Source organism: Schistocerca nitens, chromosome 6 (genome assembly GCF_023898315.1).
Source record: "Schistocerca nitens isolate TAMUIC-IGC-003100 chromosome 6, iqSchNite1.1, whole genome shotgun sequence".
NCBI classification, from domain to species: domain Eukaryota; kingdom Metazoa; phylum Arthropoda; class Insecta; order Orthoptera; family Acrididae; genus Schistocerca; species Schistocerca nitens.
Window position 1 is genome coordinate 327,926,646 of NC_064619.1, and position 27,372 is coordinate 327,954,017.

At 45.3% G+C, this 27,372-nt stretch overlaps 1 protein-coding gene across 1 annotated transcript in view; it reads right to left on the reverse strand.

Annotated features, from left to right (window-relative positions):
* Positions 1-27,372, reverse strand: part of LOC126262863 (uncharacterized) — a 523,085-nt gene that overhangs the window by 54,059 nt on the left and 441,654 nt on the right. The window contains exons 4-5 of the mRNA XM_049959729.1: positions 18,138-18,370; positions 12,888-13,017 (exon numbers count right to left, since the gene is read on the reverse strand). Coding sequence (XP_049815686.1) covers positions 12,888-13,017; positions 18,138-18,370 — 363 coding nt within the window. The remainder of the gene's footprint in view (positions 1-12,887; positions 13,018-18,137; positions 18,371-27,372) is intronic.

Below are 27,372 nucleotides of genomic sequence, written 5' to 3' on the forward strand. Positions count from 1 at the left end.
TCGGAGGTGCTGTGTCCCATGGATCGTACACCGACTGTAACACCACGTTCAAACACACTTAGATCTTGATAATCTGCCATTGTAGCAGCAGTAACCGGTCTAACAACTGCGCCAGACACTTGCTGTCTTGCCGGCCGGGGTGGCCGAGCTGTTCTAGGCGCTACAGTCTGGAAACGCGCGACCGCTACGTTCGCAGGTTCGAATTCTGCCTCGGGCATGGATGTGTGTGATGTCTTTAGGTTAGTTAGGTTTAAGTAGTTCGAAGTTCTCGGGGACTGATGACCTCAGACGTTACGTCCCACAGTGCTCAGAGCCATTTGAACCATTTGAACTTGCTGTCTTATATAGGCTTCGCCGACCGCCGCTCCGTATTCTGCCTGTTTACATATCTCTGTATTTCAGTACGCATGCTATACCAGCTTCTTTGGCTCTTCAGTGTATAAACAAAAGGAAAATGCACTTGCAATTAATAATATGTCCAGTTACCCGCAGCGTCTATAATTGCTTGGCATCTCCGAGGCATGCTTGAAACCAAGTTTCCCGCGTATTCACGTGGAACAGACGTTCAGATGCGTGAAATTTGCGTTCAGAGATGTTTCAATGCGAAGATCTTTTTTCCTCGCAACTTCTTTTTTATGTAAAACCATACATTTTCTATAGGATTAGCGTGAGGCGAATGTGAGGGTCAATCCAATACCTGCACCCCTTCTCCTTTTACCGGCCTGCTGCGGTGCTTCGGATCATTGTCCTCCTGCAGTGTCCAGTCTTCATTTTTGTCGGTGAATCAACGTTTGTCAGTTGGCTCAAAATGGTTCAAATGGCTCTGAGCACTATGGGACTCAACTGCTGTGGTCATAAGTCCCCTAGAACTTAGAACTACTTAAACCTAACTAACCTAAGGACAGCACACAACACCCAGCCATCACGAGGCAGAGAAAATCCCTGACCCCGCCGGGAATCGAACCCGGGAACCCGGGCGTGGGAAGCGAGAACGCTACCGCACGACCACGAGATGCGGGCTGTCAGTTGGCGTCAAACATGTTTTATAATCGCGACGCGTAAGCTGCATTCACGTCTCTTCATGTGTATCTCATTCAAAAACTCAAAGTAAATCAATTCTTTATGGACATTGCATGTAGGTTCAAATGGTTCAGATGGCTTTAAGCACTATGGTACTTAACATCTGAGGTCATCAACCCCCTAGACTTAGAACTACCTAAACCTAACTAACCTAAGGACATCACACACATCCATGCCCGAGGCAGGATTCGAACCTGCGACCGTAGTAGCAGTGCGGTCCCAGACTGAAGCACCTAGAACCGCTCGGCCACAGCGGCCGGCTGCATGCAGCTGAAAGTTTGCCTCTGTTGGGTTGTGAAAGAACTAAGGCGATATCTTTTATTATCTGTGTGTACCCAACTACGCTCTTACTTAAAAGACTGTAAGTAGACTTATGTTAATGCTATTGTAAGTACAGTTATCATTTGTAGAAATCGTTGTAAATACAGCTGTTTCTTTTTCTGTATCAGAAGCCACTGATGATTGGTTATATAGCTGAATACCGGTTTTGGAAAATAAAGCATTTCTGATGTAGCTCAATGTGTTCTTTAACAAAAAGAAAGAAGGTTTAAGTCCCTTCCACGACAAGGTTATTTGGGACCGAGCACAAGCTCAGAATGGTGAAATACGGGGAAGAAAATTGCCCCTCTTCTTTTCAAAGGAACCGTCCAGACATTTGATTTAAACGTTTTTGGGACACTACAGAAAATCGAATCTGGATGGACGGCGGGGCATTTGAAAAGACGTCCTTCAAAATACGAGTCCATTGTCTTACACTGCGCCACCTAGCTCCGTGGCACAAGATTCTGTTGGAAAATTCTCTTCACAAAACATACAGGGTGGCGCACGAAATGTGTTACCATTTTGTTTTTGAATATAAACTTCATTGTCAATACAATCTGAAAGGAACATATACTACAATGAAGAGCCGTCCATGGAGATTTGTTCTAAATCAGCACATGCTCAATATGTCCACCATTTCGTTTCCTAACTTCCTTCAAACGAACACTGAAGTTAGTGATTACCCTACGGCACATGTCTTCCGTAATTTCACTGCAAGCTTGAAGAATAAATCTTCTGAGCCCCATTAAATCATGTGGACGTCTCGGGAAAATTTTTTCCTTTAGGTACCCCCAAAGAAAAAAGTCACATGGACTGAGGTCTGGACTATTGGGGGGGGGGGGGGGGGGCAATTTTGTCCGTCATTGAAGCGACCTGGAAACCTGAGTGAAATGATCTGCATGTCGAAATGCTCGTGTAAAAACGCCAACACAGTGTTTGCAGTATGTGGCCTTGCTCCATCTTGCATGAACCACTGCGTGTTGAAGGGCAAGGCAGTAGCAAGAAGCTGTGGAATGAAGCTATTGCGAAGCTTGCTCAAATATCGCTCGCTGTTCACAGTTTCTTCAAAGAGAAAGGGCCCAGTAAGTCTGTGACTGGAAATTGCTGCCCACGCTGTAATCCTCGGAGCATAATGTTGTCGTTCATGAAGCACTTGTGGGTTTTCAGTGGCCCAAAAGCGTACATTTTGTTTATTAACCACACCGTCTAAATGAAAATGCGCCTCGTCTGAAAACCAAACGTTGTTGAAAGTTTCTTCCCTATCCTCCGCCCACTGAGCAAACAGTAGTCTCTGCTGCTTGTGTTCTTCAGTGAGCTTCTGTGCATAGGTCATCTTGTATGGGTACATATGGAGGTCACTTTTAAGAATGCGTTGAACGGAGCGTCTGGATATTCCCAGTTGCACTGCTGCCTTTCTACACGATTTCCCGGGACTTCTCTGTACAGCAACTCGTACCGCTTCAATATTCTCCGGCGAACAAGCAGGCTTAGGCCGAGTTCGCTTCGCTTCCAATACTGTTCCTTCCTGTACAAATTTATCGTACGACCTGTGGATGGTCTTCTTGCAAGGGACCCATCGTGTGTTAAACTGTTGTCGAAAACACCTCTGAGTCACAACAAGGCTTTTCGTTTCATGAAAAAGTAACACAATTGCCGATCGTTGCTCTGTCGTCAGTCTTCCATTGTCAGCAATTGCTGCTTACTAGTCTCCTAGCGGCAGTATCGTGAATTACACGTCATTTCGTAACTCATCTGTTTTTCCAAGCTCTGCTGGTACTGCTGTAGAGATCCCAGCGGGATATCTAATGTCCGTCGTAAACTGTGAAAGAAACAATTGGTAACACATTTCGTGCGCCACACTGTATGAACGAAGAAGCAGAGTCAACCTGTCTTTCTTACAGTATAGTGTACTGGTCAGTTCTCGTTATTGTGATCACTTGAGTCTAGAGCCCTGAACCATTGATTGGAAAACTCACCCCAAAGCCACTTTCAGACAGAAATTTTGGTGATAGTAGAACACGAACACATGCCACCAGTTCTACGGGTGCTTTTCTTACACTGTAAAAATCATATTTCACTGCCAGAAATGTCACATGTCGTGTTTGAATGGATTTCACCTTGAAACCCAACGTTTCGTCCCCATCTGCGGAGAACGTTTTCAAGAGGGATTGTAGATTCTTTGAACATCCGCCTCACACCCTGGCCCGTTACTGACTGCAGCAAAATTGCGCTTCCTCGTGTTTCCACTCACTGACGTGACGTCACATGTTTTGAATACGCGAGCGCAATAGGCCGTTGTCGACTGCCGTCGTCCGCTGCTGCTATCACCACATCACCGGAATGCAGATGCCATTCAATTTCTCGCCCATCCTGCTGAAATTCCTGGTGTTTTTACAGTCTCTGTGGACTCTCTGTATACCATTTCATGGTATCCACTTGTGACTGTCAGTACTTGAACCCTATCAAAATGAATGTGGCGGTGTCTTGGCTGCAAAACATGTGCTACAGCAGTGGATCTGTTAATCTCCTCTCTTCGGCAATTGCTCTTGTGCTCTTCTAGTTGTTTATTGACCATTATTTTGGAGTATTCACGTGCACCTCCCCACAACATTGGGTTTTAAGGCGAAATCCATTCGCCCACGGCATAATAGCCCGGGACATTTTATTAGTTGTTTTCTTACAATATTGTGGGCTCCATACTCAGCTCCGAGAAAATTGCTTGTGTGTAACTGTTCAAGATCCACCCTTCAGCTTGTTTGTAATGAAACATTTTTCTGCATACTCTCACAAATTAATTTCTCCATTTGACGCTGACTTCAAATTCCTTTCAAGCCATTCAGTGTTATATTGTTCGTGGGTTCCCTAAATCGGCTAAGGCGAATTCCAGTGTGGTTTCCGTCCCTCCGTTTCAAGTTCACAGCTTAATGTAAGTCCGAGATAAGCTATTGGAAATGTGAAATTGTGGTACATTAAATATTGATGTAACCGACAGAATGTTGAATGCAAGTATGCAATCGTGCTTGCATTGTGTTGTATAGCTGTCGGATGTCAGGTTGTGGGGTGGTTTCATGCCAGTTGCACTTGGGTGGTCAATACAGGGATGGTTAATCCTACTTGCGGATGACGCTAGAGCTGTCGTCCGATGATGACCCATACGTACTAGTTTGGAGAGAGATCTGGTGATCGAGCAGGCCTAAGCAACATATCGCCGCAGTGAGAGCATGTTGGGTTACAACAGCGGTATGTGGGCAAGCGTGATCCTGTTGGAAAACATCCCCTAGAATGCTGTTCATGAATGGCAGCACAACTGATCGAATCAGCAGACTGCCGTACAATTTTGCAGCCAGGGTGCGTGGGGTAACCATGAGAGTGCTCCTGCTGTCATACGAAATCGTGCCCGAGACCATAACTCCAGGTGTAGGTGCAGTGTGGCTAACACGCAGACAGGTTGGATGCAGGCCTCAACTGTCCTCCTCCTAACCAACACACGACCATCACTGGCACCGAGGCAGAAGCAGCTTTCATTATAAAACAAAACAGTCCTCCACCCTGTCCTCCAATGAGCTCTCGCTTGACACCACTGAATTCGCAAATGGTGGTGGTTTGGGGTCAGTGGAATACACGTTACGGGGCGTCTGGCTTGGAGCTATCCTTGAAGTAAACGATTTGGAACAGTTCGTAATGTCACTGTGGTGCCAACTGACACTCAAATTGCTGTTGCAGATGTAGTAAGATGCGCCACAGCCATACACCGAAAGTGATGCTCTTCCCTGTCGGTAGTACCGTCCGGACCCCGGTCTTCTTGCGCCTGTACATTCTCTAGACTGCGGGTGCCAGCAGTCATGTACAGTGGTTACATTGCTGTCAAGTCTTTCTGCAATGTCGCAGAAGAAACTTCCAGCTTCTCGCAGCCCTTTTATACGACCTCGTTTAAACTCAGTGCGGTGTTGAGAATGGCAACTTTGTCACCTTCAAGGCATTCTTGACTAACACGAACTCACTACGTTCAGTCTCTGAGGTAACTAACGCTCACGACCATTACAGCGTGTAGTTAAAGCAAACCTGATTTTCATCCTCACGGTGGCGCTACTAGCGACACTGTTATGCGACTGACATCTTTCAGATGTAGAAACACGCCTTCACACTTTCGTTTATGTCGCACAACTCCGCCTTGGTGTTGCAATTTTTTTCCGTCAGTGTATTTTTACTTTCTTAGATAACATAGGATCCCAAGAATTTTAATATTTTTAAAGTTCTTGTAAGGAACATACCGGCAACATGGCAGTAGTGAGAATTTCCCGTTTCTATTACATTTGTACGCCGAAGCAATGTCGTGACATTATTTGGTTTACGAGGTTTGGTAGGACAATTTCTTCACACAGTGCACACAAATTCAGCAGATTTACAATCTTCATCCTCAAATTAGTTTTGGAATTGTTGATGGCAGTGAGAAAATTAGGCCGGTCGAAGTGGCCGTGCGGTTCTAGGCGCTGCAGTCTGTAACCGCGAGACCGCTACGGTCGCAGGTTCGAATCCTGCCTCGGGCATGGATGTGTGTGATGTCCTTAGGTTAGTTAGGTTTAACTAGTTCTAAGTTCTAGGGGACTAATGACCTCAGAAGTTGAGTCCCATAGTGCTCAGTGCCATTTGAGAAAATTAACGAAATCCTATCTGCAAGTGCCGTCCAGTTTGGAAGCACCAACAAAGCGAAAGTAAATGTATGACCATCGTCTGAAAGAGCCTTCCGTGAATTTTTTGGACTACCACAGTTTCCTTTTCATCTACAAATTAGCCAGTCTGCCCTAATTATATGACGCTAAGTGACGATATAGAGGTTTCTTTACTGGTATTCTAAAAGCGTTATATGAAACTTTTATCATCGGACCACTAGACGCCGGCACATCACGCGATTTCGTGAGGACAGCGTATTTTCCTGTGAAAACGATATCGTTTATCCTACTTCGTGAGTCATATATACGAATAAGTTTCCTGAGGCAACAGGATACTGTAGCGAAAAGTGATAAGAAAAAATGACGTTAGCCACACATTTCGTTGATATACGAGAGGAGAAAGAAAAACACCGAGACTGTACTTCCTCGAAGCTGAAACATTTCTGTTACTGAAGATTTCATACATTGATAGTTAGTTTCACTGAGCACTAGAATACCTAGAGTGTGCTGAACTCACAGCCGGAAACACAGTAGCCGATTCGAACTGGAGGAAAAATGGTGATGGAAATGTTCCTGTCACCATACTCAAACTTAGCGCCAAAGTCAGATCCCAAAGCACGACACAGTTTTACGCAAAATGAGATTTTCCTTACTTTAGTAGAGTATGTATTTTGTATGTTCATTCATTGATCATGTATTTTCGCTGAAAAAAGAACAAAAGCGCTTCACTGTCACTTACGTAATCGGTTTAGACTCAATTAAAATTCAGTCTCGAATATGTTAAGTGGATATGTGATGAGAATCCTGCCATACAATAAACTGTATAAAATCGAACATTCAAGTAAAGATATTTGAAATCCTCAGAAAAATATATACAGAGTGAGTCAGGAGGAAATGTACATGCTTTGAGACGCGATAGTATTATTGATTCTGAATAAAAAACTTGATATGGACATATGGTCTATTGCGAATGGTTTCCGAGATAGAACACTTTTAAATCACTTTTGTACATTTTTCTTTAAAAACTCGAATACTGCACACTCCAACGTAAACGTGTCTCAGTACACAATTAAAGGAAATTAAATTTGCAACTAAAAAGGTGCTAATTATTTATTTGTCTAGGGCTAACAGTTATTGAGAAGAGATCGCCAGAATATTGGAAACCTCGCGCTACGCGCGTGCGCTGTAGCTTAAGTAGTTTTTGTAGGCCAGTTTGAGGTAGTTTTCCGACTTGATGAACCACAAGCGTCCTGTACCAAAATGTTCGTCTCAACTTCCTTTATACTACTGTAGTACCTTGTACACAGTGACAATGTAATGTGCAATATGTCAAGAATCAAGAGAGAATAATAAAAATAGCAGACCAGAGAGAAATGCTATATTTAAAAAGTTCATGAGGCATGTTTGCAGTCTTACTTCTATACTGTTCAGGCTACACACCAAACAAGTAATTAAGTAAAGAAAATAAACGTACATATGTGAGATAAAATTTAAGGCAAAATGATATCGATGTTAAGATTCGCTGATAATACGTATAGCTATTCTCTGTGAAAATTAAGAAGAATTGCAAGATTATGGAATGGAATGTATAGTCTTCTGAACATAGAATGTGGACTGAGAGCAAATCAAAGCAAGACAAATTTATTGAGAAAGTGCAAAAATCAGAATAGTGACAAACTTATCATGAAAATGAGGACCTTGTGGTAAACGAAGTGGAGGAATTCTAAAACCCTGGAAGCAAAATAATGCATAACGGACGAAGCAAGAAGGGCGTATGAAGCGGGAAACCACAGGCAGAGAGAACATTCTTCGCCGACTTAAGTCGACTACAACGAAACATAGACTTTAAATTTGAAAAAGAAATTTCTGTGAATGTTTTTCTGGAATACAGCAACGTGTGCAATTAAATTGTTAACTGTGGAAAAAAGAGAACGAGAAAAGAGGCGTTTGAGATGTAGTACTGTAGAAGTATGATACAAATTAAGTGCTCTGATAGGAAATGAGGGAGAGGAATCAGGGAATAACTTTCAAGATACTAAAAAGAGGTGTAGGTGGCAAAAATGGATATAGGAGTATTTACAACAAATAATTGGCTTCGTTGAGTGCAAATGGTACCCTGAGAACTTGGCACAGAAAAGGAAAACATGGCGTGTTGCATCAAACCAGTCGGGAGACTGTTACTCCAATCCTCCAAAACCCCGCCGCATAAAAAGAAAAAAAGATCTGACCAGAAATATCTTGTCCTCTTTCCATTCCAATTCTTGCATTTCCGCTAATTCTACCCTTTTTAATTCAGCATCTCCTACTACTTTCTGCATTCTATTGTCGTTGATGATCACCGATTTTTACGCTTTCCCTATCGAAATGGCAAGAGCACCGAATCCAAACGCTCCTCCGTCTACATACACTACTGGCCATTAAAATTGCTACATCACGAAGATGACGTGCTACAGACGCGAAATTTAACCGACAGGAAGATGTTGTGATATGCCAATGATTAGCTTTTCAGAGCATTCACACAAGGTTGGCGCCGGTGGCGACACCTACATTGGTCGAGATACAATGAGTGTTCGCAGAATATGGAATCGGTGGGTTCAGGAGGGTAATACGGACCGCCGTGCTGGATCCCAACGGCCTCGTATCACTAGCAGGCGAGATGACAGGCATCTTATCCGCATGGCTGTAACGGATCGTGCAGCCACGTCTCGATCCCTGAGTCAACAGATGGGGACGTTTGCAAGACGACAACCATCTGCAAGAACAGTTCGACGACGTTTGCAGCAGCATTGACTATCAGCTCGGAGACCATGGCTGCGGTTACCCTTGATGCTGCATCAAAGACAGGAGCGCCTGCGATGGTGTACTCAACGACGAACCTGGGTGCACGAATGGTAAAACGTCATTTTTTCGGAAGAATCCAGGTTATGTTTACAACATCATGATGGTCGCATCCGTGTTTGGCGACATCGCGGTGAACGCACATTGGAAGCCTGTATTCGTCATCGCCGTACTGGCGTATCACCCGGCGTGATGGTATGGGGTGCCATTGGTTACGCGTCTCGGTCACCTCTTGTTCGCATTTACGGCACTTTGAACAGTGGACGTTACATTTCAGATGTGTTACGGCCCGTGGCTCTACCCTTCTTTCGATCCCTGCGAAAACCTACATTTCAGCAGGATAATGCACGACCGCGTGTTGCAGGTCCTGTACGGGCCTTTCTGGATACGGAAAATGTTCGACTGCTGCCCTGGCCAGCACATTCTCCAGATCTGTCACCAACTGTAAACGTCTGGTCAATGGTGGCCTAGCAACTGGCTCGTCACAACACGCCAGTCACTACTCTTGATGAACTATGGTATCGTGTTGAAGCTGCATGGGCAGCTGTACCTGTACCTGCCATCCTAGCTCTGTTTGATCAATGCCCAAGCGTATCAAGGCCGTTATTACGGCCAGAGGTGGTTGTTCTGGGTACTGATTTCTCAGGATCTATGCATCCAAATTACGTGAAAATGTAATCACATGTCAGTTCTAGTACAATATATTTGTCCAATGGATACCCGTTTATCATCTGCATTTCTTCTTGGTGTAGCAATTTTAATGGCGAGTAGTGTATTTGCAGCCCTCTGGTGCTAGGCGACTGCGAATTATAGCCTGTAACATGGCGCTGCGTAACCTAGCTATCTCGGTGCGTGAAAAACAGTATGCTGTAATCGAGTTTAGATTTCGAAGAGTTCGTTCACACACGGAGTGCCCTCTCCTTCAGCATGAGATGCCAGGCTACACACGAGCGCTGCGACATCTGTATGCAATTCGACGCCTTGGGTTCATTGTTGTCGATCATCCTCTATATTGTCCCGACTTAGCCTCATCCTATTTTCACCTGTTTCCAAATCTTAAAGAACACTTTCAAGGACTTCACTTTGATAGTGATGAAGTCTTGCAAGCAGAGGTGAAGTTGTGACTCGATCAACAAAAGTAAACATTCTACAGTGACGGTATCAAAATCTCTCGTTGGGAGAAATATAAAAAGCTTTAAGAGCTTTTACATAAGAAAATTCAGGAAACATTACTTTTCAGCCACCCTAGTAAGAGGTCACAACTGAAGAACCGTTTCCACATTCCAGTCCTCTGTGAATCCTGTGATACACTTTATAAAGCAGAGATAGTCTTTCGTTGCTTTTAGCGTCGTGACGTTTACTAATCAGCACTGGGTGATGCTTCTTTGTCTGTGAACTCCATTCTGTTTCGTATGTGTAGGTCTTTATTGGGTAGTCTTGAGGTCTGCTTTCTTCGGACTATTGGATTCAATTATGGGAGCTTTACATAGAGATCATGCTTTGTAACGAAAGTAACCTGACCATGTGCTTAATAGGAATACGTGTCGGTTATACTTTTCAAGTATTAAAGCTACGTAACTAATGTCTGTTTGAAATGTTAATAGCACAAGTCAAAGAACTTCGGTTTATTGCTCCTTTTACACGCAATATATTCCCCTAACAATGCCTACGTTCGTCCAGTCTCATTTAACAGTTTTATTTGTTTCACATTCACACTGAAGCAATCATTGCCTACTTTGTGTTTCGACATTAATTAAACAGACCATCGCTGATCACAGAAGTCCTTTTCATTCAAGTTCTACTTTCAGTACTGTATGTTTCTCCACGACAACCACTGATTCTCAAACACGATACTGTTTCAACCACAAGTCTCTTATTAATTACACCCCCGCATCTTTCTGCTGGATAACTAAAATACTTGTCTTCTGCAAACCGACGTAACACTTAACTATTTGTTCTTCTTTATATCAAATGCTGCATATTACTTATCCGCGGCGTGGCAGCACGCCCGTGCGGGCGCTCAACACCGACTCTTTTGTCCATGCCAAGAAGGCGCGTGAGCACTGGCGATGCGACAGAATTGCAATATTGACATTGAGCACCAAGACAGTGCTTCCTCATAGAAAAGGCGCGCTCGGCTCCGAAAGTTCAGGAAACCACCTATAAATAAGGACTACAATACAGATATGTTATGACAGTAAAGATACACTATGTGATAAAAAGTATCCGGACACCTGGCTGAAGATGACTTACAAGTTCGTGGCGCCCTCCATCGGTAATTCTGGAATTCGATATGGTGTTGGCCGGCCCTTAGCCTTGATGTCAGCTTCCACTCTTGCATGCATACGTTCAATCAGGTGCTGGAAGGTTTCTTGGGGAATGACAGCCCATTCTTTATGGTGTGCTGCACTGGGGAGAGGTATCGATGTCAGTCGGCGAAGCCTGGCACGAAGTCGGCGTTCCAAGACATCCCAAGATGTTCTATAGGATTCAGGTCAGGACTCTGTGGAAGCCAGTCCATTACTGGTATGTTACTGTCGTGTAACCACTCCGCTACAGTTTGTGCATTATGAACAGGTGCTCGAACGTGTTGAAAGATGCAATCGCCTTCCCCGAATTGCTCTTCGACAGTGGAAAGCAAGGAGGTGCTTAAAACATCAATGTAGGCCTGTGCTGTGATAGTGCCACGCAAAACAAGCGGTGCAAGCCCCTTCCATGAAAGACACGACCACACCATAACACCACCGAATCCGAATTTTACTGTTGGCACTACACACGCTGGCACACGACGTTCATCGGGTATTGGCCATACCCACGCCCTGCCATCGGATCGCCACATTGTGAACCGTGATTCGTCACTCCACACAACGTTTTTCCACGGTTCAATCGTCCAATGTGTACGCTCCTTATACCAAGCGAGGCGTCATTTGGCATTTACTGGCGTGACGTGTGGCTCACGAGCAGTCGCTCGACCATGAAATCCAAGTTTTCTCACCACCCGCCTAATTGTCTTAGTACTTGCGTTGGATCCTGATGCAGCTTGGAATTCCTGTGTGATGATCTGGATAGATGTCTGCCTACTACACATTACAACCCTCTTCAACTGTCGGCGGTCTCTGTCAGTCAACAGAAGAGGTCGGGCTGTACACTTTTGAGCTGTACGTGTTCCTTCACGTTTCCACTTCACTAACACATAGGAAATAGTGAACCTAGGGATGTTTAGGAGCGTGGAAATCTCGCTTACAAACTTATGACACAAGTGACACCCAATCACCTTGCGACGTTCGAAGTCCGTGAGTTCCGCGGAGCGCCCCATTCTGCTCTCTCACGATGTCTAATGACTACTGAGGTCCCTGATATGAAGTACCTGGCAGCAGGTGGCAGCACAATGCACCAATACGAAAAACGTATGTTTTGGGGGGTGTCCGGATACTTTTGGTCTCATAGTGTAGCAACACAGACAGGGCGTGACATCTCCCCTCTATGTCCGGTAGTATCTTTTCTAAAGCTACTGTTCTTACGTCGTGTTACATAATGCGAGTACGATACAATTTCTGCTAGACATGTAAGAGAGACCAACAAAGGGTAGAGCTTCATTCACTGTGTTGCCACGGGCGCGTCCGAAGACGATAGCTCATTTATGCCATTTTGACACGTCAGTTCACCGATCAACTGCGCTGATACTACACAACACAGTAACACTTGCAATGACACACACTCACACGCACACACACACACACACACACACACACACACACACGCACACACACACGAGCGCGCGCGCTCCTTCTCCGTCACGACTTTGTCTGTGGTGGAGAGTCACGTGGCTTCTAATCTATAGCGCTCCCAAGCGCCACTGTATAAATTTAAAGGAGCTATTATTTTTTCCCGCTGAACTTATTCTCCATTCAGCACAACATCGCTCATGGTGCAGTTAAAATTCTAGAACATAATATTATCAAAATGTGTAAGACGTACCCAGACCAGGTATGATGACGTTGCAGACGAGGCAGAACCAGGCGAGCGGCACGGGCAGGATGGGGATGGCTGCGCGCATCAGTGACGTGTGCTCCACCAGCGAGGGGTCGATCTTGGGCCCCGTGTCCAGCTGCGGCACAACACCGCCAGTTATAACAGCAGTAAGTGTCTAGGAACACTGAGTTCTGTTGCAATTTCTTGTATCTTGTCACTCTCGACTTTGGTGCCACAAGAAAGTTACAGAGCTATCATTTTTTGAATGACAATTTTTTTACGAAGATTATTCATATAATAATACACTGAAGTGACAAAAGTCATGGGATAGCGATATGCACGTATACAGATGATATAAAAGGCAGTGTACTGGAGGGGCTGTCATTTGTATTCAGGTGATTCATGTGAAAAGGTCCCGACGTGATTATGTCCGCACCACGGGAAGTAACAGGCTTTGAATGCGGAGTGGTAGAGCCCAGACTCATGCGACATTCCATTTCAAAAATCGTCAGGGAATTAAATACTCCGAGATCCACAGTGTTAAAAGTGAGCTGCGTATACCAAATGTCAGGTATTATCTCTCATCACAGACAAACAGCGCAGTGGTCGACGGTCTTCATTTAACGATCGAGAGCAGCGGCGTTTGCTTAGAGTTGTCAGTGGCAAAAGACAAGCGACACTGCGTGAAATAACCACAGAAATCACTGTAGGAGGTACGACGAACGTATCCGCTAGGACAGTGCGTCAAAATCTGGTGGTAATGGGCTATGATAGCAGACGACCGACGCGAGTGTCTTTGCTAAGAGCACGACATCGCCTACAGTGCCTCTTCTATCCTCATAACCATATCAGTTGTTCCCTAGACGATTGGAAAACCGTGGCCTGGTCAGGTGATTCCCGATATCAGGTGGTAAGAGCTGATGGTGGGGCTCGACTGTGACGCAGACCCCACGAAGCCATGGGGCCAAGTTGTCAACAAGCCACTGTGCAAGCTGGTGGTGGTCCTATAATGCCGTGGGCTGGATGTTCGGCTACTTTGAAACCGTTTGCAGCCATTCAAGGACGTCACGTTCCGAAACAACGATGGAATTTTAATGGATGACAATGCATGTCACCGGGCTACAACTATTCGCAACTGGTTTGAAGAACATTTTGGACAGTTTGAGCGAATGGTTTGGCCACCCAAATGATCCGACATGGCTCCCATCGAACATTTGCGGGACGTAATCGAGCGAGCCAGTTCGTGCATGAAATCCTGCACAGGCAACACTTTCGCAAATATGGACGGCTATAGAGGCAACATATTTCTGCAGGGAACTTCTAACGACTTATTGAGTTTATGCCACGTCGGTTGGTGCACTACACCGGGCAAAACGAGGTCCGACAATATGGTAGGGGGTATCTGATGACTTGTCAAAAAATGGCTCTGAGCACTATGGGACTCAACTGCTGTGGTCATTAGTCCCCTAGAACTTAGAACTACTTAAACCTAACCAACCTAAGGACATCACACACATCCATGCCCGAGGCAGGATTCGAACCTGCGACCGTAGCAGTCGCACGGTTCCTGACTGCGCGCCTAGAACCGCGAGACCACCGCGGACGGCGATGACTTGTCACCTTAAAGTATTGCAAGAAGTGTGTTTATATTACAACAAAAGAGCAGGTGTGAATTATCGTGTTTCTCGATTATCCGTGAGTACTTCCGAGATTTTTGAAAAAAATAGAAAACTAGGCATGAAGTATTCCGTACTAACCAGAAGGAATATTTTCGTTTATAATCCGCTTTTGTGCAAGGGGGGGGGGGGGTCACTTTGTCTGCCTGAAGACGGGTTCCATATCGCATCCTGATAATAGAGAAATTGCTGCCTGTATACAGAGAGTTGAGGTGTAAGTGCAGATATAGTGATCACTGGTACCTTAATAGCCCGCATCTCGTGGTCGTGCGGTAGCGTTCTCGCTTCCCACGCCCGGGTTCCCGGGTTCGATTCCCGGCGGGGTCAGGGATTTTCTCTGCCTCGTGATGGCTGGGTGTTGTGTGATGTCCTTAGGTTAGTTAGGTTTAAGTAGTTCTAAGTTCTAGGGGACTGATGACCATAGCTGTTAAGTCCCATAGTGCTCAGAGCCATTTGAACCATTTGGTACCTTAATATGTACCCATTTCAGTGTGTTAGTTACCCCGCAAACATATCACGTAATTTACTGTCTGATTTTTTCTGCACAGTCATAAATGCACGCCTAAGTGGACTATGTCTGCCAGTAGATACTAAGCATTTAGCGTCCACTCTTGTCCATCTTCTGGAGTACTGCTGCGCGGTGTGGGATTTGCATTTCGTAGGACTGAAGGAGGCAATTTCAGAGACGGGCAGCTCGTTTTGTATAATCACGAAATACGGGAGAGAACGCCACGAGTATGATATGTGAATTTGGTTGCAATAGTTGGAAAAAGCCGTTTTTTGTTACTGCAGAACCTCCTTATAAAATTTCACTCACAAGTTTTCTCTCCGAATGCGAAAATATTTTGATGGTGTCCATCTACAGAGGATCAACTGATCTTTGTAATAAAATAAGAGAAATCACAGCACGCACCGCAAGATTTAAGTGTTAATTTTTCGCGCGCGCTGTTCGAGAGTAAAACGATCGAGAAATAGCTTGAAGGTAGTTCGATCAACCCTCTGAAAGGCACTTAGCTGTGAACTGCAGAGTAGTCATGCAACATGCAGACGTATGTGTAGGGAACAACCTCCATAGTAATTGAGGGAGCTGTAGAGGGTAAAAATTGAAGGCAGAGACAGTGACTGGAATATGTCCAATAAGTAACTGAGGATGCTGGGTGCAAGTGCTTCTCCGAAGTGAAGACGAGATGAAGATGAGAGCAATTCGTAGCGTACCGAATCAAATAAATCATAAGATTGATGACCTAAAACTAAGTCATACGAAACAATGCATGGACATCGGTCTTCTGCTCAAGAAGTTGTTAAATCCTTTTGAACAACATATTTTTGGTGTATCAGTATCAGGGAGGAAAAAAGGTTACCACAGTTGATTCTAACACTTGGAAAGTGTATAAATTTCATTGGTGAATATTTTGAGATATAATGAGACCATTTGTGCCACAGAAATTTTTTTTTCCTTTTTTTTTGGATGGGCGTAAATGGGGGCTCGTTAGCGCGCACTTACGCGTTCCAAGTTCAATAACCAGTTATTATACGAGGGACTTTCCATAAGTAACGCAACACGTTTCTTCCTTGATCAGTTTCAGTTGAAAAAATTGGGAATTTGTTGGGGATATTTCCACTTCAGCCCCTATAATTCACGAATTTGCGATAGGAGGCGGGACTATACGTAGCCTTCAAAATGACGTCTTTAATGGAGCTGCGTTCCAAGCAGAGAGCTGCCATCGAGTTTCTTTTGGCGGAAAGCCAGAGCATAGCATTTACTCATAGGCGCTTCCAGAACACGGAGAGGTGACAGTGAACAAAAGCACGGTGAATCATTGGGCGAGACGTTTGTCAACATCGCAGCAAGATCGCGCAAAGCTGTCCGTTCTTCCGCGTGTCGGGCGGTCGGACACAGCTGTGACTCCTGCAATGGCGGAAACTGAAGAACGGCTTCAGGATGTTCGTCGCTACAAAAGTGCAAACGAACATATCCTTCGCCATGGCAACGCAGGGCGTCACACAAGTCAGCGCACCCGAGAGAAGCTCACTAAACATCATTGGACTGCCAGATTAAAACTGTGTGCCCGACCGAGAATCGAACTCGGGACCTTTGTCTTTCGCGGGCAAGTGCTCTACCATCTGAGCTACCGAAGCACGACTCACGCCCCGTCCTCACAGCTTTACCTCCGCCAGTACCACGTCTCCTACCTTCCAAACTTTACAGAAGCTCTCCTGCGAACCTTGCAGAACTAGCACTCCTGAAAGAAAGGATATTGCGGAGACATGGCTTAGCCACAGCCTGGGGGATGTTTCCAGAATGAGATTTTGAGTCTGCAGCGGAGTGTGTGCTGATATGAAACTTCCTGGCAGATTAAAACTGAGTGCCCGCGAAAGGCAAAGGTCCCGAGTTCGAGTCTCGATCCGGCACACAGTTTTAATCTGCCAGGGAGTTTCATATCAGCGCACATTCCGCTGCAGAGTGAAAATCTCACCATCGGACTGTTCCTCCTCATTCACCCTACAGCTCGGATCTAGCACCTTCTGATTTCTGTTTGGCCCAATGAAGGATGCGCTGCACTGGAAGCAGTACGAGGATAATGGGGAAGTGATGCAGGAAGATGTTGGCTGCGGTGACGTCCAGTAGTGTGGTGCCGTGCAGGCAAACAGGCCCTCCCAATAAGGCGTCTTAAGGTCGTCGTATTGAACGGAGATAGAGTTGAAAAATAGAATTTTGTTGCCAGAAGAGTGTGGAATTGTTGTGTACATAGTTCCGCGTAGTCAGCGCGTACACAACTTTCCCACTAGAGGGCGCCCCGCTAAGCACAACGGCGCAGGCGCAGCGCTCGTCCGTCTCCGCACTACGAGATGGCGCTGTCTTAGAGACGGGCCAAATTCTGCTTCCGCCGATCCGCGTATTAATATGTAACGCAGCCAATGAGATTGCTGCTAACGTAGAACCTTTTCTCCTCGCAGATCACACTCGTGCAGTGATACCTGAACGCGCGAGGTATTATAACGAGTGTACAGACCTCCGATTAGTCAGTCTGCATTAGTCTGTACCAGTCTATAGTCAAGTTTCAGTCTGCGCCTAATAAGATTATCATATTCCTGTACATAGCCATGAAGAGAAATGTATAGACACTTTGTCAAGTATCAGAGATATGTGAGAATAAGATTAACGTACCAAGACAAAAGGAACTTCAGATTGTCAATTGTAAACAGCATCCAGAATCAAGTTACGTAATATCTATGCTTTTTATTATTTTAATAAATGCGTGTGAAAATTAATCAAGTTCTGTTTAAAGTTGGTCACCGTCAATCTGTGCAAGTGGCATTTCTATCGTCTGACCTAATGGCAGAAGATAAACACGCCACGATAAGACCACGAGACATATTGCTGACAATCGCATAGAGCGACAAGTCAAATAATCTGATGGTGCGTGTACCGAAGGTCTTACAGTACGCACACCACAGGAATAATATGGTGTATTGGAATACTGAATAAAACTAACCTGCTTTCAGAAAAAAAATACGTTGTGTTACTTATTGAACGGCCCTGGCAGTAGTTAGGTGTAAATGAGTGTGGAACGGATACCTCGTGGGCGTCGCCGACGCTGCTGGTCTTCTTGGAGAGCTGCGAGGTGCTCTTGCGGTGCTCGAGGCGGCCGCGCTGCGGCTGCTTGGGGGCGCAGCAGCAGCAGCGGCAGCGCGAGCCGGGCTGGCAGCAGACCGCGTCCAGGCACAGCAGCGAGCGGCAGCAGCGCCGGCACCGATCGCGACACCCGCCGTCGGCCCCGCCGGCCGCCGGCCTCCCAGCGGCGCGACCCTCTGCACACGTAGCAGCTGGCGCTGTACAACACAAGGGCTGCCACGTACTTACAAGGGAACCTCCCCATCGCACCCCCCTCAGATTTAGTTATAAGTTGGCACAGTGGATGTTGTTGTTGTGGTCTTCAGTCCTGAGACTGGTTTGATGCAGCTCCCCATGCTACTCTATCCTGTGCAAGCTTCTTCATCTCCCAGTACTTACTGCAACCTAGATCCTTCTGAATCTGCTTAGTGTATTCATCTCTTGTTCTAACTCTACGATTTTTACCCTCCACGCTGCCCTCCAATACTTAATTGCTGATCCCTCGATGTCTCAGAACATGTCCTACCAACCGATCCCTTCTTCTAGTCAAGTTGTGCCACAAACTCCTCTTCTCCCCAATTCTATTCAATAACGCCTCATTAGTTATGTGATATACCCAGCTAATCTTCAGCATTCTTCTGTAGCACCACATTTCGAAAGCTTCTATTCTCTTCTTGTCCAGACTATTTATCGTCCATGTTTCACTTCCATACATGGCTACACTCCATACAAATACTTTCAGAAACGACTTCCTGACACTTAAATCTATACTCGATGTCTTCTTCAGAAACGCTTTCCTTGCCATTGCCAGTCTACTTTTTATATCCTCTCTACTTCGACCATCGTGAGTTATTTTACTCCTCAAATAGCAAAACTCCTTTACTACTTTAAGTGTCTCATTTCCTAATCTAATTCCCTCAGCATCACCCGACTTAGTTCGACTACATTCCATTATCCTCGTTTTGCTTTTGTTGGTGTTCATCTTATACCCTCCTTTCAAGACACTGTCCATTACGTTCAACTGATCTTCCAAGTCCTTTGCTGTCTCTGACAGAATAACAATGTCATCGGCGAACCTCAAAGTTTTATTTCTTCTCTATGGATTTTAATACCTACTCCGAACTTTTCTTTTGTTTCCTTCATTGCTTGCTCAATATACAGATTGAATAACATTGAGGAGAGGCTACAACCCTGTCTGACTCCCTTCCCCACCACTGCTTCCCTTTCATACCCCTCGACTCTTATAACTGCCATGTGGTTTCTGTACAAAATGTAAATAGCCTTTCGCTCCCTGTATTTTACCCCTGCCACCTTCAGAATTTGAAAGAGAGTATTCCAGTCAACATTGTCAAAAGCTTTCTCTAAGTCTACAAATGCTAGAAACGTAGGTTTGCCTTTCCTTAAACTTTCTTCTAAGATAAGTCGTAGGGTCAGTATTGCCTCACGTGTTCCAACATTTCTACGGAATCCAAACTGATCTTCCCCGAGGTTGGCTTCTATCAGTTTTTTCATTCGTCTGTAAAGAATTCGTGTTAGTATTTTGCAGCTGTGACTTATTAAACTGAGTTCGGTAATTTTCACATCTGTCAACACCTGCTTGGATAGGCCTTGAAAAACTTAACGCAGATCAATCGAGAAAACAGGAAGAAGTTGTGTGGAAAATATACAAACTGAGTAGTCCATGCGCAAGATAAGCAACACCAAGGATAGTGTGAGCGCAGGAGCGCCGTGGTCTTGTGGTTAGCGTGGGCAACTGCGGAACGAGAGGTCCTTGGTTTAAGTCTTCCTTCGAGTGAAAAATTTAATTTTTTATTTTCAGACAATTATTATCTGTCCGTCCGTCCGATGCGAGGTAGCTGCGCCGTAGTATGGGGACGCTACACCTAAACAAACATCGAAACACACTTTTTTGGGAGTGAATTTCGTATCCTCAAGAAAATCTCAATCGGGCAAGGTAGAAGAATCTTTTTACCCATTCGCCAAGTGTACAAGTTAGGTGGGTCGACAACATATTCCTGTCATGTGACGCACACGCCGTCACCAGTGTCGTATAGAATATATCAGACGTGTTTTTCTGTGGAGGAATCGGTTGACCTATGACCTTGCGAACAATTGTTTTCGGTTCCCATTGGAGAGGCACGTACTTTCGTCTACTAATCGCACGGTTTTGCGATGCGGTCGCAAAACACAGACACTAAACTTATTACAGTGAACAGGTACGTCAATGAACGAACGGACAGATCATAACTTTGCGAAAATAAAGAAAGTAAACTTTTCACTCCAGGGAAGACTTGACCGTCACATATCGCTGGGCAATATTTGATTACTTTTCTGTTCATTTCTTGGCTATTTTTTTTAGGAGAGAACAAGGCTTGCTGACTCAGGAAGACGGCTTCAAATCATCTTCATAAGAAACGAGGCTCTAGAGGACGGAAATGGGTTCCCAGGGCACTACAGTTCGCAGAAGCGTTTGCGACAAGACCCAGCTCCTCCACACTTCAGGGGCGAATGTAATTTCCTCCTTTGAAGGCAACTGCTGTTAAGCCACTGGAAGTCCTTACGTATATTTGTGCATGATGACTTCACTTGCCGATAAGCAGATCCGAAAACAGGCCGCCATGGTGCTGCTCGGTCACTGAGAAAATTCGTTGCCTTACTGAGCCGTGGTAAAATTCACTGTTTTGAAGAGCGCTCCGCAGCGCGTAGTGTAAAGCAGTCGCCTTCCGTTTCTGGCGGTGGCGCCGCTGTGGCAATCGCAGCTTTGGTGTCTCCCTCTGGTGGGAAAGGGGAAAAGTTGCCTGTTCACGTGCATTTAAGGGGCGCTATGAGCTCGGCAGTCGGTCAGTCTGTCAGTCTGAGTCGAACAGTCGGAGTGAGTCTGGGAGCAGTCTGTCAGTCTCGGCGAGTCGGTCAGTTGGACAGCCGGGTCAGTGTGGGGCAGTCAGTGTCTGTCGTCCGGAGTGCTAGTATGTGTTAGTCCGCCAGTCTGCTCGTGTTTGTTCAGGCAATGGACGTTGGCGGTTGGACTGGTCGATAGGTCGGTCTCTTCCCGGGGCAGGGGTGTCGGGTAGCCTGAGGGCATGTTTCCTCTGCAGGGGTGGGTCCGACCGAGTGTACCGCTTAGTCAATGTCGGTCTGCCGTATGGAGTGCCAAGATGTCTGTCGTTCGGATCGACCTTAAAGCCCGGTTGGATCGATCGGTTGATCGGTCGTGCACTGAGACACAAGATGCCTTGTCCGTCTTGAGCGTCGCGTGGCAGCCAGTGGGCCGCGCCGTATAGCGAGGGGTAGTGGCTTCGCGGCCGACAGGAGAGCAACAGGAGTCAACCCACGACATCGGTCTGTCCGGCGCGAGCTGCGATGCCGTGAAACGGAAGATCGGCGCGCCTTCCTGCGTCCGTTGAAGCGGCTGGCAGCGGACAGTTCGGGAGAACGTTTTGGGAGTGCTGCGCCAGGTCTTCGCCAGACATCACCGTTTATTAGAAGTTAAGTGACTGCTGATATGTCGTTTCATTTACTTGTTAAATTCTACTTGTTTTCTTGGTCAGTCTCTCGTCCCCAGCTTGCTCGCCTGTTTTCGTCCGCATTTGTTAGGCAGTTAGTGTCTGTCTGTCTGTCGGTCTGCCGTACGTTAATAGATGCCTCTGTCATGTTTGTCGGATTCGGTGTTAACGAATTTATCGCTTAAGGTGTAAAGGCCGAATTCCTGAAATATGTTTTTATCTTGCCTATCATCTTGAGAGGCGGTAAATGTGTAATGTAGAGCATGTTTGTACATTTTATGTAAGACTTCATTTCATGGGTTTTTATTTAAAAGGGTCATTTTAGTATATAAAGTTGCCATCCTTCAACCGTAAGAGTTTTCTTTTAAAAACAAGTTGCACTTTCGGTGGCAAGTACTTTTTAATGTGACTGTTTTGTACCATTTCCATCCCTCCTACGGGGTGCATAGTTTATGTATCTTGTGAGTTGTTAAAAATTTTAGTTTAAAGTAATCTGGTGTGTTGCAGATTTGCACCAGTGTAGTCTTTCAGAGGTTGTTGTGAGCGGTCGTGACTACGGCTGTGTTAAAAGTCAGCGGTAAGCTTCTCAGCCCGAAGGCTCTTACTGTCATAATAAAAAAATTGTTATTTCTGCCTCTGAATAATTATAACTTGATATTTAGAGGGTGCTTTCTGATTGTAATTTTAAATCTGTTTTTTTAAAGGAAAGGGTTTTAGGAATAAAATTTCCATTTGTTGAAATTTTTAATTTGTGTCATCAGTTACCCATTGGCAACTACTTCCACGCTCACATAGTGTGATTAAATGTGTTAATGTTCTTGATGAATCTCTAGTAAACAAAGTAAATTCTTAAGAAAAGGTTTTGAAAGTAAATTCACGGTTCACTTACCCTCAAAATATTCTTATCCAGTCAACTGAGTCTTGCCCGCCACCATGATTTGGAGTGAAGGACTCTATCAATGAGTAGAACATGACTAGCAGCCGATACCGAGCTCTTGTATGTTAAGATGCGTACTACTAGGGAAAATCGGAAAGCAACGCACAATAATTGCATCTGGAATGTTTAAGTTTCACAACGATGTAGTTTGAAGTTTGCGCTACAGAGGGTATTTTGTTTTCATGTGCAGCTCTAGCAAGAGGATTTTGACCTACGAAACAAACATGCGGCACATGTTACTGCCGTCACCTTGCAAAGAGCAGCGTACTGTGGTTGGATATTTATGGGCCAAAGGACATAAACGGAGCGAAATTCACAGGGACATGCGTGGCGAGCATGCGGACGACTGCAAGGATCATGGCCGTGTCTCCAGCTGAGGTGCGTTTTTCCAAGAGGGCCGTGTACCTGGGTGATTCGCCACGCTCCGGGCTGCAACCCCACAGAACGTCGGAGCCATCGACTGCAGCAATTTCGAACGACCGGCGTGAGCAGCTGATAACCTTATTGCATCAGTTCAACATTTCCTACTGCGCGGTGTACGATACTGTTCATCAGACACTGAAATTTCGTAGTTGCTGTGTGCCCAATAACCTGACACAAAACCACAAGGGCCAGCGAATGATGACCACCTTCGATCACTTATCGTGTTACGCCGCAAAAGGACACGACTTTCTGAAAGAAAGTGATGAGTGGTGGGCGTACCACAACACGTCTGAAACCAAGCAGGCCTCTACGGAGTGGAAAAATGTTGATTCCGTAGCGCCAAAAAATTCTGAGCAACTAATTCAGCTAGGAAAATGATTGTAACAGTGTTCTGTGATATGCATGGTGTGTTGTGGTTAAAAAATGGCTCTGAGCACTATGGGACTTAACATCTGTGGTCATCAGTCCCCTAGAACTTAAACCTAAGTAACCTAAGGACATCACACACATCCATGCCCGAGGCAGGCTTCGAACCTGCGACCGTAGCAGTCGCGCGGTTCCGGACTGAGCGTGTGTTGTGGTGGACTTGTCTGAACACAGGACCATTGTAAATGCTCCAGCCCCCAACTTTGGCTAAGTTGCGTCTTGTCCTATGTGACGAACGCCACAGCATTAACGGTGACGATGTCAAACCTATTCATGACAAAAATGGTTCAAATGGCTCTGAGCACTGTGGGACTTAACTTCAGAGGTCATCGGTCCTCTAGAACTTAGAACTACTTAAACCTAACTAACCTAAGGACATCACACACACCCATGCCCGAGGCAGGAGTCGAACCTGCGACTGTAGCGCCTAGAACCGCTCGGCCACCCCGGCCGGCTATTCATGACAATGCTCGCCCCCATGTCCGTGAGAAAATTGCATCCACCATACAGTTCGGCCCTTGCATCGTCGGACCTTCATCCGTTTGGTCCCAGAAAGAAATTCCTGGCCGACAAACGCTTTGCGATAAACGCGGAAGTGAAATCAGCAGTCCGCAGATGGCTGGGCTGTACTCAAGCAAACGAATTTCAATGAGCAGTGATATTGAAACTGGCACCACTATGGGAGAAATGCGTTGAGAACTTTGGTGACTGTGTAGAAAAGTTCTTACCTATTAAAATTTTTGGTAACAAAGTTATTGCACGTTACTTTCCGATGTTCCCTAGTATAAGCCAAAAATGGAAAATTTCTGCAGGATTCCCCTGTATTCGCGTAAATAAAGAGAATTTCTCGCCGGTCACTGTGGCAGTGGCTGGGTGTTCTCCCCCTCTATGTAGAGTTACTCAAAAAGTTGGGAGCTATTTTTTTTTTTGGGGGGGGGGGGGATGGTAATTTCTGGCACACTTATTGGAGAAGCTGTCTGTAACATTCGTGATCCAGAGGGTGTCGGGGCAGCCGTTTTCTGCCACCACCTTGGCTGTCCTTATCTGGGGCTGACTGGCGCGGTCCGGTGCTCGTCTGCGGAGTTTGAAGTAAGTGTTGCGTATCGTTTAGCGCTGTTCACTTTCTGAACAACTCACTATTTGCGGAAACTGCTACGCAACTTGTGTTGCTTTATTAATTGTATTGTTTAGTGGATCGTAGACTTGTTTACTTTTCAAAATGTTCAAATGTGTGTGTATTCCTAAGGGACAAAACTGCTGAGGTCATCGGTACCTAGTCTTACAAACTACTTAAACTGCTTATGCTAAGAACGACACATACACCCATGCCCAAGGGAGGACTCGAGCCGCCGGAGAGAGGGGTCGCGCAGTCCGTGACATGACGCCTCAAACCGCGCGGCCACTCCGCGCGGCCGTTTACTTTTCATTTGCGAGCTGCACAGATCAGAAAAGCTTGTAGCATTTCCTCAGCAGTCTTCCACGTAGATGTGGTATCTCCCCACAGTGTTAGCGTGACATTCATGGTTAAACTGAACTTCTAGAGAGCCTGTGTCTCAGTACATTGCGTGACTTTCTGCTGTCGAGTTGAAGCAATTTCTCAGTCAACATTACAATACTTCATGTTTATTTCATTGCTAACTTATTCTCTGTCATTTTAATATGGAATGTGTGGAGATCTTAGGGTAAATAAACGACTTATTAAACTCAAAATTGATTTGAATCTCAGAATCAAGCTTTTGCTACAACTAGTCCTAGTTTGGCAACCCTCTAAAAACGAATATAATACCTGCATTTCTAATTTGCTTGTCTTACTGTGACAGTGTTCCATTGCAAAGTAAGTACCAAACCGTTTTGTTTTAATACTAAATTTGAGAGTATTTTGATCTGTGCTCATGACTTACGATTTACGAGCATTTCACGGAGTTCGTCACAAATGCGGTAGAGGCACGTTGGCGAGAGAAAGTAAGACTGGAAGCACAGATGCTACTCATGTCGACCTTGATCCAGGATAATCATAAAAGGAATAGTTAAACCTTACAATTTCATATCAGAGTGTAGACCTTTCTGAATGTGAAGAACACCTAACAAACAGACTGACTCAGCTTTATTTATGTCTTAAGACATTACGACTTAGACCTAATGTTTCCAAAAGAGAAATATGTCTTTTCAACCTCTCTAATCGTCTAGCTCTCTTGGCACAGTGAAATACACGATAGGCCAAAATTGTTTGACATCGCGTTAGAAGTGGCGCTGACATACCATAAACACCTTTCCATCACAGCTAAGAAGATAGAAACAAGAGTCAACTGGGAGAAGAAGCTGTCATATAATACATGGGGAGGAAATACATCAGTTCTCCGAGGAGTATCCCTTGCGTTGCCTCACCCTGCAGCAGAATGTTGTGCACCAGTTTGGCTTTTCAGCGCTCATGAGAAGAGTGTCGACATTTATCCGAAAGCAGCTGTGAGAACCATTAATGGCACAGTCAAATCTACAGCTACATGCTGGCTACCAATACTTTCGGACACCAGTCCAGTTCACTTACGACCTTTGTCAGCAAGTGTCTAAAAATGAATCAATCCCGTTTCACAAATCAAGACCATCTATGAAAAGAAAGTCCAGATGTGCTCCACTGGGATCAGCTGGGACGCTGAATGGAAACGTGAGTGGTAAGCCACCAAAACCTGGAACCGCGATCTTATTGACAACTGTTAAAGTACTAGGCTTTCATCATCCTAGGATGATGTGGATACAGCTAACTAGATTCAGGTCTGGAGAATGTACGGTATGTGCAAATACAAAATGCACAAGTGAGGCTTTTGCACTGAGCACATGTGACTGTGACTGATCGTAATCGAGTGTCCTAACAAACTCTTCCCTGGATTTAGTCTTCTCATATTGTGTACTTGGGCCGTTGAATATTTATGTAGTACAAATAGTCGCAGCGGTGTACCTTTCGGTTAAACATGTATAGCAATTTTGTTTTTGTTAAGGACATTGATGCAGAAAATAATAATAAAGACAAGGGGGAAGGCATGCACAAAATAATGTGGCTCAGCGCAGAAACAAATAATCGTCTTGACCGCTGTGCGAGTCCATTCTTTTGTTCCTAAGGCGTGGCCGCCTCAGTCGTATGTCGCCTGCTGAGCTTTGCCCTATTATCATTGGTGAATAGTTCATATTTTATGTTCCTTGGACCTATGAAGCCACTGCACTTGCGTTGCTTCACGAATTTCAGTGATGGTCTACTCAGTGCGTGACCACGTAAGATGTGGTAAAACTACCAACGTTTCGGCTACAGGTGCAGGCAACTTTCTCCAGGGTCACTGCCTGGTATACTACGCAAAACGTCGATATCACACAAAGACTTGGACATACACCTAGAAAAATCTTACTGAAATGGGCTATGCCCATGAAATGGTAGCTTCATATTTTGTTTCAAGAGGTCTGACAATTTCTGCACCATTATGAATGCTGCAGATACGCAGTTCCATCGCGCAGTGTTCGGCTACACTGTCTATACAGGCGAATGACAACTTCAATAGTCACTGTAGTGGCCGTAGTCTTGTTGTTGTTGTTGTTGTCGTCTTCAGTCCAGAGACTGGTTTGATGCAGCTCTCCATTCTACTCTATCCTGTGCAACCTTCTTCATCTCCCAGTACCTACTGCAACCTACATCCTTCTGAATCTGTTTAGTGTATTCATCTCTTGGTCTCCCTCTACGATTTTTACCCTCCACGCTGCCCTCCAATACTAAATTGGTGATCCCTTGATGCCTCAGAACATGTCCTACCAAGCGATACCTTCTTCTAGTCAAGTTGTGCCACAAATTTCTCTTCTCCCCAATTCTGTTCAATACCTCCTCATTAGTTATGTGATCTACCCATCTAATCTTCAGCATTCTTCTGTA